Genomic DNA, 16,197 nt, shown 5'->3' on the forward strand with positions numbered 1-16,197 from the left:
GTTGCAACTGCTTGCCTTGAAGCTGTTTCATTTTATATAGAATTGGCTCCGGTGGTGATTTCGATTCTGAGATTGTTCTGGACTCAAGTTTTTTTTCGGTGCCGAAGCAGGTTTACTTTTCAGTGCCAAAGTTGTTGGAGCCGAGGCAGGCAGTCTTTTTGCTGCCGAAAGAGTCGGCGTCAAATGTGAGGTGGAAGGTTTCCGCACCAGAACCAATGGTGTTCTACTCTGGGTGGAAGCAGACACTTTTGGGCTTAGGTTTCAGTGCTGAGCCCGAGGGCGGGACATCTGAAAAAGTCTTTTGATGCTGCTATGGACAGAATGCAGTATTGGATCACTAGCCTTCGCTTCCGAAGTTTAGAGATTTCTGGGCAAAGCAGGGGGGTGTGTGATTTACTCATGTTTTTTTGACCCGGAGGGATCTCCTGCATTTCCAGCATCACATCAGCCTCCGAGTCTGAGTCCTGGATGGAAAATACCTCCTCCTCTGGAGCAGAGGCCTCCTGGGTCTCCTGCTCTTGCTCGGTGTCTAACATGATGTCCTGGATATCGAAAATGTCGGGCATTTCCTCCATCTCCTGCCTTTGAATTTCTCGGTGATGAGCACTCCTGTCACGCAGTGTCTTCTTCGACCTGACGGATTGACAGGCCTCACAATCTTCTTCTCTATGCTCCAGCGACAAGCAGAGGATGTTGGTTGGTCCAAGGGAATTTGGAATGACACTTCGGACAGAAATAAAAATGTCCGCCCTAAGGGCCTCAATCAAAATAGTTCAAATAGAACAAAGGTTTCTTCGATCCTGAAACACAAAGGGACAAAGAAAATATGATCGCAAACAATACCGATGGAGTTGGAGAGGTTTTCCTGAGCGGAAAAGACTTATTACAGTCTCAAACCAGAGTTCCAAGGAAACACGACCAGACCCAACAGTGGAAGAAAGCAGTCTGAAGACTGAGTCGAAGACCATGCGCATTGCCAAGAGGAGGAGTCACTGTACCTCGTGACTCAAAAGACTTTTCCAAGAAAAACAACTTCCAACCTTCAGAACCCAACACTAGATGGCAGAATTATGCAGAGCATGTGTATCTTACAGCCACACATGCAATCAAACATAGACTTTCAGACCTCTTCATAACTTTCCGAAGTCTACCTCTGGGCGGTGCAGGTAGATTTAGGGAATTATTTAGGCAGAGTCTTGCAAATATATGGTTGCCCCACTTAACAAATATCTAGCTGGATGGATAACCAGTTTGTATTGGATGCTGTTTGGCATCTATCTGGGAGAAACAGAGTTTTCATGATTTGTATCACTCCACATATTTGAGAGTTGTGAAATAACACTTTCCAAGGTATCTTAACACAGAAGGCAAGGGACTGACCTGAGGTAAACAAGGTTTTCCAGGTTGACCTTAGGTGTATTTATTGGAGGAGCTAACATGGTTTGTTGAGGTATTTGGAGATCTTGTCTAAAGCAAGGGAGTTTGTGATGAGCTATGCAGTAAGTGAGAGCACACTGGTAAAGATGGGGGTCTGCCATGGTTTAAAAGATTATCTTGGTCACTGTGTCAACGATATGGGCACGAAAATGTAACAAGAGGATAAGGATGGAATTCCATCTTTATGTCAGCCATAGTCACTGTTGCCTCGCAGTGCCCGGACCAGAGTGAGGCAATTCATTTAACGAAAAGGCCACAGGATCATTTAACAACTACTGAAAAGGAATAATATCTCAGAACTCTGAATAAGAGGCAATCACACGTCTTGATAAATCAGCAGACCTTTTAATGAACAGAACTTTTCTGCGAGGATTGCCCGCCTTTTCTGTACCAAATATAACTAATATGCCTAATAAAGAATACAACATCTACTGTGGTTAACTGGAATTAGTGAGGAACTCTTCATGAGGATTGTACAGCAGAGGCATCTTACTAACACATAAATGTTAGGAAATGGTAAAAGTTCAGTATTTAAATGTGTGCATCATTGTGGGGAATACTAGTCAACATTATCTTAGGGTTTATTGAGTGCAAACAGTTTCCTCTGTGTTACAGGGTGCTGGGGCGTATGTGTATACAAACTCTGGCTTATGTCACTTCAAGCAAACAGAGTTACAAGAAGAATCCTGGAAGTATCACAATCTGTTGCAAATCTATCCGATTTGCTCCTCTTGTTATTGTTGGTCTTCTGTTGTGCAAATGAACATTCAACCTTAGCCATAGCTATTTAATAGGATGTTACCTTTCTGGATTATTCACTGACACTTTCCAGCCTTTCCTATGTGCAAGGCTTTCTATGTTGGGTACAACGGTATATCAATCAAAACATCCTCTACAATAACTAATTCAGACAAGGCTATCCTGTTCTGCTTTTATGGCACTTGACAAATATACATAAGCCAGTCAAACAATTAAACCCCCTCAGTAAAATTGCAGCTGTCAGACCCTTGAAAATTAGTTACTGAAGTTTATTGTGTAAATCTCAGGAAGCTCCTTCCAAGTTGTATTGCCAATTGTTTCATTTTCCTGAAGGGTAGTCTACTTTGTTGACCTATGGTATAAGATCCAAGTAACGTTTGTAGTATATCTCTAGAAGAAGACAAGAACTGTAGCCAATAGGTCTGATCTTACAAGTGTGATGGTGGAGACTGAGATCACTGAAGCTAAAGTTGTTGCACAGTGAAGAACAATAGAAATATATAGGTGTAGAGAAAAATACCTCATGGTGATAAAAGTACCGATAGATTGTAGCGGTAGTGTATGCTGGAGGAAACTACAATAGGCTTTCATCATGCATGATGAGCAGCAGTCAAGTCAAATGCAAGTGTTTATTTTATAATTTTCAAATTCACTACAAATATATATCAGTATCACTGAACATCCACCTCACTATACATGCATAAAATGAATTAAGGGAATAATCTGTGTAATTTGAAAGAAAGTTCAAAGTGTCAAAAATGGTGAACATGAGACAAACTGAAGTCTGTAATCTCTGTAACAGTGCATTACCTAATAATTTTAATCATTCAGACATGGATCTGCATCATGTAATGAGATTTAGGACTGTGGATCTGTAAGAAGATTTCTGACAGTCCTTATCCCAGTTGCTGGGGAAAAGCCCTGAGAATACGATGTCAGCTAAATGAAGCATGCCAAAACTTTACGTTGCCAACCACATAAAGTAGAGAAGGAATACCTCAATGTTACATTATGTTGTAGATCAATTTTTGTCAACTGAAAACCAATGTGACATATTCAGTGTTCTTCTGTGCATCATTTTAAATATATTTGTTTCCTATAAGCCTAGGTACATATTATCATGGATGGTTCTGCATTACCCATCTTGGCTATGTGACAAATAAAAACAACTGAAATAAAACCAGCACTTTATTATAATGATAACAGGAGATGATTACTTGCTGCTTTACTGAAATGTTGGATTCAAAACCCGGCTCACCTTTGCCGTTTTTCATCGACGGTACATTTTTGTAACAGAAGATTGATGGGTTTGATGACGTCATTGTGCTGAATGCTCAGTGTGATGTTTTCCAGTAAAGTACGTAATTCTTGTGCTTCCTGTGAGATAGCAGGCTTCTTCACTGTGGGATCTTGTTAAAAAAAACAAAAACAGAAGCAAATGAGAATGAGCTATCTTGTTTTTTTTTCTCCTTTTTACAATGTGCACCCATTTCTGTTTTCCTTCATTTGAGCAATGCAAAAGAGGCAATAAAAACAGGCAAAGGTCTTTAACTTGGTAAGGCTGAATCCAAGCTGTGGGTCTCTGTGCACAGTTCTGCTGTGTATATAGCAGACCCGTATATAAGAAGAGGCAGCAGGAAACATTCAACTAGAGGGTAACAGTTCTTGCAGACAATATGCCTCTCCACCATGTTTTCGAAGTGCATTTTAAATGTCTTTTTCCTACAAACAATACATTTCATAGGCATGTGAGATTTGAGATAAGACTTTGTAATTGAAAAGTATGCCTCTGGTGCCATTAGCACTAATCCAAATCTACCTGGGAACTTTGACAATATAGTTAACCTAGCTGGAATGCAGTCACATTATCTGTGTTCAAATGTAAAGCAAAGTGAAAGAATCGAAACTTCATACTTGAAATTGGAAGTTTTATTCCTGAACAAGATACGTTTGGAGATGCATAAGACACTGAGAGTAACTGCCAGTGAAATAAATTACAGAGTGTAGGAAGCTGGCTCTGTATATACTATATCAAAATGAGGTATAATGTGCACAGCGTCCAGGAGTTCCCCAGAGGTTTAACAGAGGCTAAAGTAGATAATACTAATGCTCTCTTTTGTGGTAGTGTGATCGAGCACTTAGGCTTAATAGAGGGTAGTACGAAGCATTTGTTGTACACACACAGGCAATAAAGGAAGCACACAATGACTAACTCCAGACCAACTGTTTTCATATATCCAACATATGTATCAATACCACTTTGTTTTAAATTGGCAAGTTATACGTTTTTTTAATAAATAGCAATAATCCATTTAAAAAGTTGACAGCGCAATTTTTACAAACAGTTCTAGGTGTGAAGAAAAGTTAGCACAGTTTTGAGGTAAGTACACGACTTACAGTTCCAGTCTCTGGGGGTTACGAAGTTCACAAGATGCGGTTCAAGTTAACCCCAAACACCGACCACCAGCAACACAGGGCCGGCCGGGTGCAGAGGTCGAAGTTAAGGTCGATTTGACATGGGCTCCTACAGAAACTGGAGCACTTGTAATCAGGCCTGCTTGCAGGTAAGTACTTGCATCTTCGGAGGGCAGACCTGGGAGGTTTAGAGGAGCACGGGGGCCACCGGTCAGCACCAAACACACCCTCAGTGGCACAGGTGCAGCCGGGTGCAAACACAGCGTCAGGCTCCCAATGCTTTCCTATAGGAGGACCTAGGGGGTCACAAAGATGCTGCAGGAGAAGTCCAGGGGGTCGGTTCCGGGAAAACAAAGGCTGGACAAAGAGGAGGGCCGCTTGCTGGACGTTGCTGCACTGAAGTTCGGATTCCCCAAGGTCAGGGGGCTGCGGGTGTAGAGGTATCTTTTGGTGTCAGGAATCTTCGTCCAGTTCTGTTGAGGTCAGGGGGTTCCTCCGGATTCAACCCAAGGAGTCCTTGGATGGAGTTTCTTCTTTGACAGAGCCACTGTCCATGGGAGTTCTTGGTCCTCTGGGGTGCAGGCTTGAGACTTAAGAGGTCACTGGTCCTGCAGGATGCGTCGCCTTCTTTTTAACAGGGCTTTAGGAGCAGGAGACAGGCCGGTAGGGCTGAAGCCAAATCAGTTTGCGTCTTCAGTCTTCTCTGCTGGTGGTCAGTTTAGAAGTCCTTCTTTCTTCTTGTGAGGTTGCCAGGAATCTGGTGAGCTGGGTACAGGGAGGCCCTTAAATCCTGGATTTAAAGGTGTTACAAGGGTCAGAGGGCAGTAGCCATTTGCCCCTGAGGGTGACTACACCCTTCTGGTGTATGGGGGCACTTCAGCCCTGGACGCCTTAGGGGTGGGTCCTAGCTGAAGTGGTCACTCCTCCTTTTTTTCCCCCTAAGTTTCCCGCCAAACTTGCCACCAGAAGTGGGGCTTTGTCCCGGGGCGGAGATCTCCACTTGCTAGAATGCCCTGAGGCACTGTAACAGGAAGCCTGAGAGTTTGAGACTCACAGCCAAGTGTTACAGTTCCTGCGGGGGGATGTGTGAAGCACCTCCACCCAGTGCAGGCTTTGTTTCTAGCCTCGGAGAGCACAAAGGCTCTCACCCCATGGGGTCAGAAACTTTTCTCTTAGTGGCAGACTGGCACAGACTGGTCAGTCCTGCACTAAAGGATTGGGTAAAATACAGGGGGCATCTCTAAGATGCCTTCTGTGTGCATTTTACAAGAAATCCAACACTGGCATCAGTGTGGGTTTATTGTGCTGAGAAGTTTGATACCAAACTTCCCAGACTTCATTGTAGCCATCATGGAGCTGTGGAGTTCGTGATAACAAACTCCCAGCCCATATATTTAATATAGCCACCCTGCACTTGCAATGTCTATGAAGGGACTTAGAAACTGTAGGGGCATATTGCTCATGCAGTTATGCTTCATCTCTGGGATAGTGCACCCTGCCTTAGAACTGCAAGGCCTGCTATAGGGGTGACTTACCTATGCCACAGGCAGCGGCTTGTGGGCATGGCATCCTTAGGGGGATGCCATGTTGACTTAACCTTTTTCTCCCCACCAGCACACACAAGCTGCATTGGCAGTGTGCATGTGTTTGGTGTGGGACCCACTAGGGTGGCACAATATATGCTACAGCCCTTAGGGACCCTCCCTGGTCACAGGACCCTAGTTACCACTGGTACCTTTTACAAGGGACTTCGCTGTGGGCTAGGGGTGTGTCAATTGTGGAACAATGGTACAGCTTTAGGGAAAGAACACAGGTGCTTGGGCCTGATTAGCAGGATCCCAGCACACACTCAGTCAAGTTAGCATCAAATATCAGGCAAAGAGTGGGGTGTACTGTAAACAAGGGGCCAGTTTCCTACACAGAGCATATCGGGTAACTACATTCTACATGATCCCATCTCATCCCGTTTTCTGATGGATACATGTAATGTAACCTCTTATAAACAAACTGGAGGTAAAACGAAAAAACACTAAACAGTATGCATCAAATACCTTTTGCTAACTAAGAAACAAAACACTAACATAAACACAACTTAAGTGCAAATCTATATCAATTAATTATATTAACAGTGTGCTATAATAAACAGCTGTACTATAGGACCAAGTTCTGCATAACTGTGCTTACAGCATCCTTAACAACTGATTTAAGATGGCCAAAGGGGACGACACAGCATAATCACACATCTGCCCTGACTTATTCCAATCAGCTCGGAACTTCTCACATCATTGCAACTGATATAATTTATACCAACTAAACAATTTCTTTTTCCTTTTTATTTCCAATAAACCAGTCTTATGATGTTCCACTTTTTAGCATTGTCAAGCAACACACCATGCCCAAATAGATGCAGAATCTTCCTGGGTTCAAAAAACGATTCCCCTTTTTCACTTTGACATATATAAGCTCCTAAATCAGCATCTTTAAAATTGAGCCTGTTGGTAAACAGTGTATTTTGTCTGTTGTCTTAAGATACTTGCTTCACTTTCTTGATAGCTTCTTCAGATCACACTCGTTCTTTCTACACCCTTTAATCCGTCTCAGACATAAAATAATGGCTAGTATGCTCCATTGCAGCAAGAGAAATGTGGCATGATCAAGATAAAACACCAATGCTCTTTATGGGTCCAGGCAGTGGAGTCTCCCTTCTTCTTTAAAAGGATGTTGAGGTGCGTAAAAAGAAGGCAAGGTGATGGATTAGTCTACATGAAAGGGCATGACCATTTTAGGTAAAAAGGAAGCCCTGGTATGAAGCACCACCTTGTCAGGATGCACGGAAATGAAAGGTGGCTTTGAGGAAGGGGCCTGCAGCTCACTCACTCTGTGGCAGAAGTGATGGCTATAAAGAAGGATGTCTCTAGAATAAGAAGCCAAGGTGGACATCTGTGAAGTGGCTCGAAAGGGGCAAACATCAGGAAAGTAAGAACCAAGTTCAAATCCCATTGGGACATAATGACCGGAGAGGGAGGAAACGTGTAAGACACTTCAGGAATCCACCAACAATAGGAGATTTAAACAAAGAAGGTAGGTCAGGAAATCTCAAGAAAGTTGAGATAGCAGACAAATAATCATTGAGCTTACCCAAAGCAGAGCCCTGCTGGGCTAGAGATATAACAAACAAAATGACCACAGATAGAGGGGCAGAGAGGGGCTCAACAGACTTGTCCATACACCATGCCACAAGTTTGTTCCAATGACAGGTGGAGGGATGCCCGTATGCCAAGATGAAGTTACAGACTTCAGGTTGAAGGTCAAAAGCTGTCAACTGCCACTGCTCAATCTCCATGCAGGAAGTCGAAGACTGGACAAGTTCGGGCGGGGAACCGTCCCCTGCTGCTGCGACAAAAGATCTTCACGAAAGGGCTGTCTGACTGGAGGATCAATGGCCATGCTCAAGAGCTCGGATACCAAGCTCTTAGAGCCCAGTCCAGAACCACAATAATTACTTGGGCCCAGTCATTCTTGATCTTCTTGAGAACTCTGGGCAGAAGTGGTATTGGCGGAAAGGTGTAAAGGAGGCCTGAGTTCCACTACAGATAAAAAGCGTTGCCGAGCGAGTGCCGCCTTGGTAACTCAAACCCGCAAAACAGATGGCATTGTGCATTCTCTGCAGAGGCAAACAGATCTAACCAAGGCTCTTCCCCACTGCTGAAAGAGATATTGCAACATCTCCGGATGGCGATGCCATTCATGATCGACCAGGCATTATCGGCTGAGTTCTTCCTCTTTGGCGTTCAGAGCGCCACCCAGATGGTGAACCACCAGGGATATGCTCTGATGTTCCAGCCATTTCCAGAGGCGCAGAGCCTCCTGACAAAGGAGCCTCGCCCTGCTGGTAGGTAGTATAACATGGTGGTTGTGTTGTCTATAAACGCCAGTGACACTTTCCCATTGAGAGAGGGAAAGAATGCTTTCAATGCTAGCCTGATCGCCCTAAGCTCCAAAAGATTGATATGGAGCCTGGAATCCGCCGGAGACTAGACACCTCTAAATTCCGCCTCTTCCATGTGGCCACCCCATCTCAACAGTGATGCATCTGTCAATACTGTCAGATCTGTTTGGGGTAGGGAGAGGACTCTGCCTCTGACCAATTGCAGTTCAAAAGCCACTAGTGCAGATCTTGCACAGTTCCATCCAAGATCTGTACCATGTTGGAGAGATTCCCCAGTGCTGCGCCCACTGCAACTTCAGGTTCCACTACGGAGCCTGCATATGCCATCTGGCATGTGTCACCAGCAGGATGCAGGAGGCCCAGCAACCTCAAAGTCAGTCTCACTGAAATCCAGGATAGAGGCTGAAACATCGGTATCATACCCTGCATATCCTGGACTCGCTGCTCAGGAGGATAGGCCCAAAAGTGCACTGTGTCCAGAACAGCTCTGATGATAGGAAGCATCTGAGAGGGAGTCAGGTGTGACTTCGGCACGTTTATAGTGAACCTCAGCGAATACAGGTCGTCAGCAGTAGTCTGGAAGTGGGAGACTACAGCCTGGGGCGAGCCCGTCTTCAACAGCCAGTCGTGGAGTTAGGGAAAGACTAAAACCCCTGACCTGCGACCACTGCTATCACTATAGTGAACACCCAAGGGGTGCTGGTAAGGCCCAAGGGGAGAACGGTAAGGTGAAAATGCTCGTAGCCTGCAAGTAATGTCTGTGGGCAGGCAGGACAGGAATATAGAAATACGCATCCTGCAAGTCTAATGCTACCATCCAGTCTCCTGGGTCCAGGGCAGATAGGACGTGAGCCACAGTGAGCATTTTGAACTTCTCTTTTTGAGGAAGAGATTGAGGGACCGGAGGTCTAGGACAGGTCAGAGGACTTAAAGTAGTGGGAATAACAACCATGACCTACTTCTGGCACCGGGACCCTCTCTATGGCTCACTTGGCCAAGAGAGCCGTAATCTCCACAGTGAGAAGGGCCAGGTTATCCTTCGTCATCCGATCATAGGATGGTGGCAAGGATCGAGGGGTTGTCTTGAAGCGGAGGGAGTAACCCCTTCAGACAATTTGCAAAACCCACCTGTCTGACGTGATGGATTCCCAGTGGGGCAGGTGATGGCGAATCCCGCCTCTGACTGGCCCCTGATGGGGAAGCCTCAGACTATGAATGTTTGGAGGCTGCAGCAGCAGGGGTGGTGGACTGGGCCAACTGCTGGCCCCATGATCCACGAGGATGCTGGAACCCACATCCCAGGCAATGCAGAGGCTAGGCAGCATGCAGGGCACAGTGGCTGGAGAGAAAAAACATAGATGGGTGCCCCTTCCTAGCAACGTAAGGGGTGAAAAGCAGACTGGGGGGGCAGGGGCAGCTGCAAAGGCCCAGGGACCGAGCCGTAGCCCAGGACTCAATAAGTGCTCGAGCACAGAGTTTGCTTTGTCTCTGAACAGACGGGTGCCATCGAAGGGCACGTTTAAAAACACAGCTTGGACATCCCCTGAGAAGCCAGACGTTCTCAACCAAGAGTTGTGCCTCAAGGCAACTATTGATGCAACTGATCTACCCAGTAAGTCAGTCGTACCCAGTCCTCATCGTATTGTGAACTTAGCTGCGTCTCTCCCATCAGCAACAGCTTGGGAGAGAATGGCCCGGGCCTCCTCCGGGACCTGTGGCAGCACCTGCGTAACCATGTCCCATACGGTATGGGAGTAACAGCCCAAAAGGCATGCGTGTTCCCGGACTGCAATGTCAAACTGGAGGAAGAAAACATTTTCTTCCAAAGCTGATCCAGTCTTCTGTATTCTCTGGGGGTGGGAAAGGCAATTCGCCTGAGGATGTATAGACTTAGAAAACCAAGCTCTCAGGGGTAGGGTGTTGGGTCAGGAATACTAAGTCATTAGTCACAGGCCTATGGTGGCAGGTGATTGTACTACTAACAGAAGCCCCTGTGCTGGGTTTGGGCCACATCCTTGGCAGGACATCAGTGAGGGCCTCATTAAGGGCACAAGGGGTTCTGAAGAGGAAGCCCCAGGCTGAGGCACCTCAGTCAGGAGGTTGGTCCGAATAGTCACAGAAGGCAGCTTGAGGTCTAGGACCTTGGCTCCACTCATCACCACCGTTGAATATGATGCTCCCTTCTCCGTAGCCACAGTAGGGGGAGACAGCATGCCAGCGTCAGGGGAAGTGTCTAGACCACTGGCTTGACCCAGGTCCTGAGCAGAGTCTATGGGGTCATCAAGCTGGGATTCTAAAGGGTTCTTCAACACCATCCATTCTTTCACCATACCCATACCCATGAGAATAAGAATCAGGATGCAACCTAGGGAGCAAGGTCCGTGTCGAAGTCGGAATCTGTGTCGGAGTTGGCAATAAGTATGGGATTGACAGACCTCGGGCAGCATCGGGAGCGGCAACATCTGCACTGCTGTCGTGGAAGGTCGCAGTGGCACGACTAACACTGGTGCATATCTGGAAATGGATCCTGGGTGCCATCTGGAGCCAAGGCCTAATCCGACAGCTCAGAACCCAAGGGGGCCCTTTCTGACCCCCACAGGCCCCAAAAGCGCTCCAGCAGGGTCGACTACCCAAAAAATGAGGCGCATGGCCTCCTAGAACTCACGGAGATGGGCAAGGGTAGCTCCCAGAAAACTCGGGGAGGTGCGGGATCCAACCCAGAAGTAGGCTGTGAGGACAGAGGCCTAGAGTAATGATGCTTTTTTTCCCACATCACGTCATGCAACCGACGGGGTGAAGTCTAAGGATGTTTGCTCTTCTTGGACGACTTATGTTTACCGGAGCACTCTGAAGATTTTGTATGGGACGACGAAGAGTGTGAGCTCTTCGAGCAGTCTCTGAACCTTCCTCTCGACCAAGACTGGGAGCGACGCGGAGCCGAGCATCAGGCCGCAAAAGCTGTGAAAGCCTTCGGGTTCATTGCCCGGCACTGAGTGCACGACTCCGGGTCATTGTCGCACTCCAAACACCAAAGACACATGAGGTGCAAATCAGTCACAGACATCATCCGATGAGGAGTCGCAGGGCTTTAAGCCGGTCTTCTGTGACATCTCGATGCACCAGAATATATATATATATATATATGTATATATATATAAAAATCTTTGACAAAAGTAAAACAAAGCCAGCCAAAAGGAGGCTGGCGTGGAAAACAACTTGTGTCTGAGCCCTGGGGTGGCGGCTATGTGACCCGCAAGGTCATATTTGGCGAATGCCACCTAATGATACCCATGGGTACTGTTTGACAAAAATCTCCAAATCCAGATTGACGCCTGGGGGAAATTTTAAGGTTAAGAATCTGCAAATAGAAGTCTCTATCAGATAAGCAGTTGTCCCTGGAATGGTATTATGCAATTCTTTGATGTACAATGCTTTGTTTTTCAGGAACTCTGAAATAGCTGTAGAAAAAAAGAAATTGAGGAACATTATCTGTTACTATTTCTTCCTGAATTACTTCCATCTTAAAAGTATCCATAAAACACAGAATTCACTTCCCTTACTAGTCTTACTTCCGGTCATTTAGAAAAATAATTAACACAATCACAAATTGTCCTTTCAAACTTCCAAATCCAAACCGTTCACAAATGTCCACACCTTTTTAGTACAGCCCATTAGGAAATTTCAGTGGCATGGTGGGATACTCCCTCACAATATATTCATGGCTGGCATGCCTCCAAGGCCTTCTTTTGGTTGTCACCTTTTCCCCATAAAGATGCTCGTCCAACCAACTTGTAACCCCTGAAAACTTGACCATTCAAAACAGAAAACTATAGTCAGAAAACCTTGACTAGACTAGCTTGAATTTTCCAACTGAAACATTGTTGGCCAATTTCTTCCTCCAACCTTGAGAGATATGATTATTAACACTCAACAGCTCAGGGTCCTAGATCACATCATTCCTCCTCACTGACTGCTCCCATGGATGAGGATTCAATGTTGGAACTAGTGCAACCATCATCCTCAATCAGGGTGGACTACTCCAGTACAACCTAAACAGCCTGCACTTTCATTTCTCAGACCGGGTATGTATCTAGTGCCAAATGAGTACTCCAGCACCCTAATAATTACTTTGCCATACATGGAATGGTTTGTGGTCCAGCCTTAGTTCAAATGTTCTGCCCCCAAGTACATCGTAAATGTTGATGTTTAATGTTGAATACCCAACCAACAGGTCAATGTTTCCCTCAGAATCCTTGAAGCATAAGCCACAACCCACAACTGGCCTTGCTTCAATTGTAGCAAAACAGCACCAATGTCACATGAAGAAGTTAATTACATTTAGTAATGCTGTTTCTGGTGGATACTCTATTGTCCACTCGATGGTCTCTGGTACCATCAATTAAGAAACTCAGTGTTCTTTTGGGATCCAGGCAATGAAGTATCTTCATTCAAATTGTGAGGTGGCGCAAAGAATGTTCAAAAGGGTGATAGCTTGTCCGAAATGAAAAGGTGTCACTACCTTTGGCAGGAACACACCTCAGGGTCCCAACCCAAGATTATCTGGAAAAAAGCTCTTCATGTGATAAGCTGATACCACACACTAAAAGCCCAGTCTGAAGGTAGTAGGAGGATCTGGGCCTGGTTGTTTCTGATCTTCTACAGAACACTGGGCAGGAGAGGTAGTGGAGGGGAAGCATACATTTCCCTCTTGCTCCACTGTGGATCACTGTGCACCTCTGAGAGACAGCCTTCTTGGGAACTACGCTACACAAACGTGAAGACACTGCACGTTCTTGGCGGTGGACAGATAGAGACAGGTTTCTTTCCACTGCTCGAAGGCGCCATGTGTCACCCACAGGTGTAACCACTATTTGTGATGCACTAGGAAACTCCAGTTGAGTTTGCCTTTGTCCGCCCAAGCGTTCAAAGATCCTGTCAGATGGGTTACAATCAGGGAGATGTCCTAAAGATCCAGCCTGTTCCAGAGGCATAGAGCCTCCTGGAACAGGACTGTGCCCTTCCCTGCCTGTTGCAGTACCACATGGCAGTGGTGTTGTCTGTGAGCACCAACATCCGTTCCTGACCGGAGTAAAGCTTCTAGTGCCAAGAGAGTTGTCCACAAGTCCAGCAAACTGATTTGCAGTTGGGTCCCTCGCTGGAGACCAGAGTCATCCAATTTTCACCTCTCCCTGGTGGCCTCCCCAACCCAGCAACAATGCATCAGTCGCGTCATATAACCAACAATGGGGCACCCTGTAATCCAAACAAGGGTAATACAGTCAAAACTAAAAACAGACTGCATCCATAACAACAGTCAGCCCTGGATGGTGGTAGAACAATGGGTCTTTCAATGGCCCAATTGTGGTCTTGCAGTCACCACTGAAGAACTTTCGCAGTTTCCTCCAATTCCCTGATGGAATCTGACTGGTTCCCTTTGATGGATGGCAGGAAGGCCTTTAACCCCTTCGCTGCCAGGCCTTTTCCCCCTCAGGTGCCAAGCCTTTTTTGGCTGTTTGGGGCAGTTCACGCTTAGGCCCTCATAACCTTTTGTTTACATATACTACCCACGCCAAATTTGCGTCCTTTTTTTCTAATATCCTAGGGATTCTAGAGGTCCCAGACTTTGTGGGTTCCCCTGAAGGAGACCAAGAAATTAGCCAAAATACAGGGAAAGTTTAATTTAAAAAAAAAAACGGCTTGTGGTTTTTTCCCTGAAAATGGCATCAACAAAGAGTTTGCGGTGCTAAAATCACCATCTTCCCAGCTGTCAGGAACAGGCATACTTGAATCAGAAAACCCAATTTTTCAACAAAAGTTTGGCCTTTTACTGGGACATTCCCCATTTTTACTATTTTTTGTGCTTCCAGCCTCCTTCCAGTTAGTGACAGAAATGGATGTGAAACCAATGCTGGATCGCAGAAAGCTAAACATTTCTGGAAAGTTGACAAAATTCTGAATTCAGCAAGGGGTAATTTGTGTGAATCCTACAAGGGTTTCCCACAGAAAATAACAGCTGAAATAAAAAAAAACAATATTGAAATTGAGGTGAAAAAAACAGCCATTTTTCTCCACGTTTTACTCTAACTTTTTCCTGTGATGTCAGATTTTTTAACACAATATACTGTTACATCTGCTGGACTCTTCTGGCTGCGGGGATATAAAGGGCTTGTAGGTTCATCAAGAACTCTAGGTACCCAGAGCCAATAAATGAGCTGCACCTTGCAATGGGTTTTCATTCTATACCGAGTATACAGCAATTCTTTTGCTGAAATATAAAGAGTGAAAATTAGATATCAAGAAAACCTTTGTATTTCCAAAATGCGCACAAGATAAGGTGTTGAGAAGCAGTGGCTATTTGCACATCTCTGAATCCAGGGGTGCCCATATTAGCATGTGAATTACAGGGCATTTCTCAAATAGAAGTCTTTTTTTACACACTGTCTTACATTTGGAAGGAAATAATGTAGAGAAAGACAAGGGGCAATAACACTTTTTTTGCTATTCTGTGCTCCCCCAAGTCTCCCAATAACAATGGTACCTCACTTGCATGGGTAGGCCTAATGCTTGCAACAGGAAATGCAACATGGACACATCACATTTTTACATTGAAATCTGACATGTTTTTTGCAAAGTGCCTAGCTGTGGATTTTGGCCTTTAGCTCAGCCGGCACCTAGGGAAACCTACCAAACCTACACATTTTTTAAAACTAGACACCTAGGGGGATCCAAGATGGGGTGACTTATGGGTCTCTCACCAGGTTCTGTTACCCAGAATCCTCTGCAAACCTCAAAATGTGGCCAAAAAAAACACCTTTTCCTCTCATTTTGGTGACAGAGAGTTCTGAAATCTGAGAAGAGCCACAAATGTCCTTCAACCCAGCACTCCCCCAAGTCTCCCGATAAAAATGGTACCTCACTTGTGTGGGTAGGCCTAGTGCCTGCGAAAGGAAATGCCCCAAAACACTATCGAATACAAAATGATCAAATACAAAACTACCTGTTTTTGCTGGGGAAGGGGGGTGGGGGGCACCTGCGTTTTTGGTCCTAGGCTCAGCAGCCATCTAGGGAAACCTACCAAACCCAGACATTTCTGAAAACTAGACACCGGAAGGAGTCCAGGGAGGTGTGACTTGCGTGGATCCCCCAATGTTTTCTTATCTAGAATCCTCACCAAACCTCAAATGTAGCTTAAAAAAAAAAAAAAAAAAAATCATCATATTTTTCCCCACAGTTCTGTGTGGGATCAACGCACCGGGACAAATTTCCTACCACCCAACGTTCCCCTCAGTCTCCTGGTAAAAATGATACCTCACTTGTGTAGGTGGGCCAAGTGCCTGTGACAGGTAAGAGCCAAAAACATGTCGAAATTGAGGGGGAACCAAAGCGGGTCCTAAAGGGCAGTTTGAAAAAAAAACATTTTTAGGCTGACAAGTGCAGCAGAATTTTTATCGGCATAGATGAGACAATGCTGGGTGGTAGTATTTTTGTGGATTTCCTGGGGTGGGGGGGTTCGGTGGTCAGCACAGCCTAATAGAAATAGGCCGATCTGCCCTCAAGGGGAACAGAAATGGCCCAAAATAAATTTGCCCCCATTCTCCCCCCCCCCCCCCGGGTTCACTACCCTTGCGTGAAATTGG

General features: G+C 45.6%; 1 protein-coding gene across 2 annotated transcripts in view; it reads right to left on the reverse strand.

Annotated features, from left to right (window-relative positions):
- DENND4C (DENN domain containing 4C) overlaps window positions 1–16,197 on the reverse strand; it is a 1,359,979-nt gene that overhangs the window by 18,120 nt on the left and 1,325,662 nt on the right. For both annotated transcript variants that reach the window (XM_069239287.1, XM_069239298.1), the window contains exon 32: window positions 3,455–3,605. In XM_069239287.1, the coding sequence (XP_069095388.1) occupies window positions 3,455–3,605 (151 nt within the window). The remainder of the gene's footprint in view (window positions 1–3,454; window positions 3,606–16,197) is intronic.

The sequence above is a fragment of the Pleurodeles waltl genome, chromosome 1_2 (genome assembly GCF_031143425.1).
Source record: "Pleurodeles waltl isolate 20211129_DDA chromosome 1_2, aPleWal1.hap1.20221129, whole genome shotgun sequence".
Lineage (NCBI taxonomy): Eukaryota > Metazoa > Chordata > Amphibia > Caudata > Salamandridae > Pleurodeles > Pleurodeles waltl.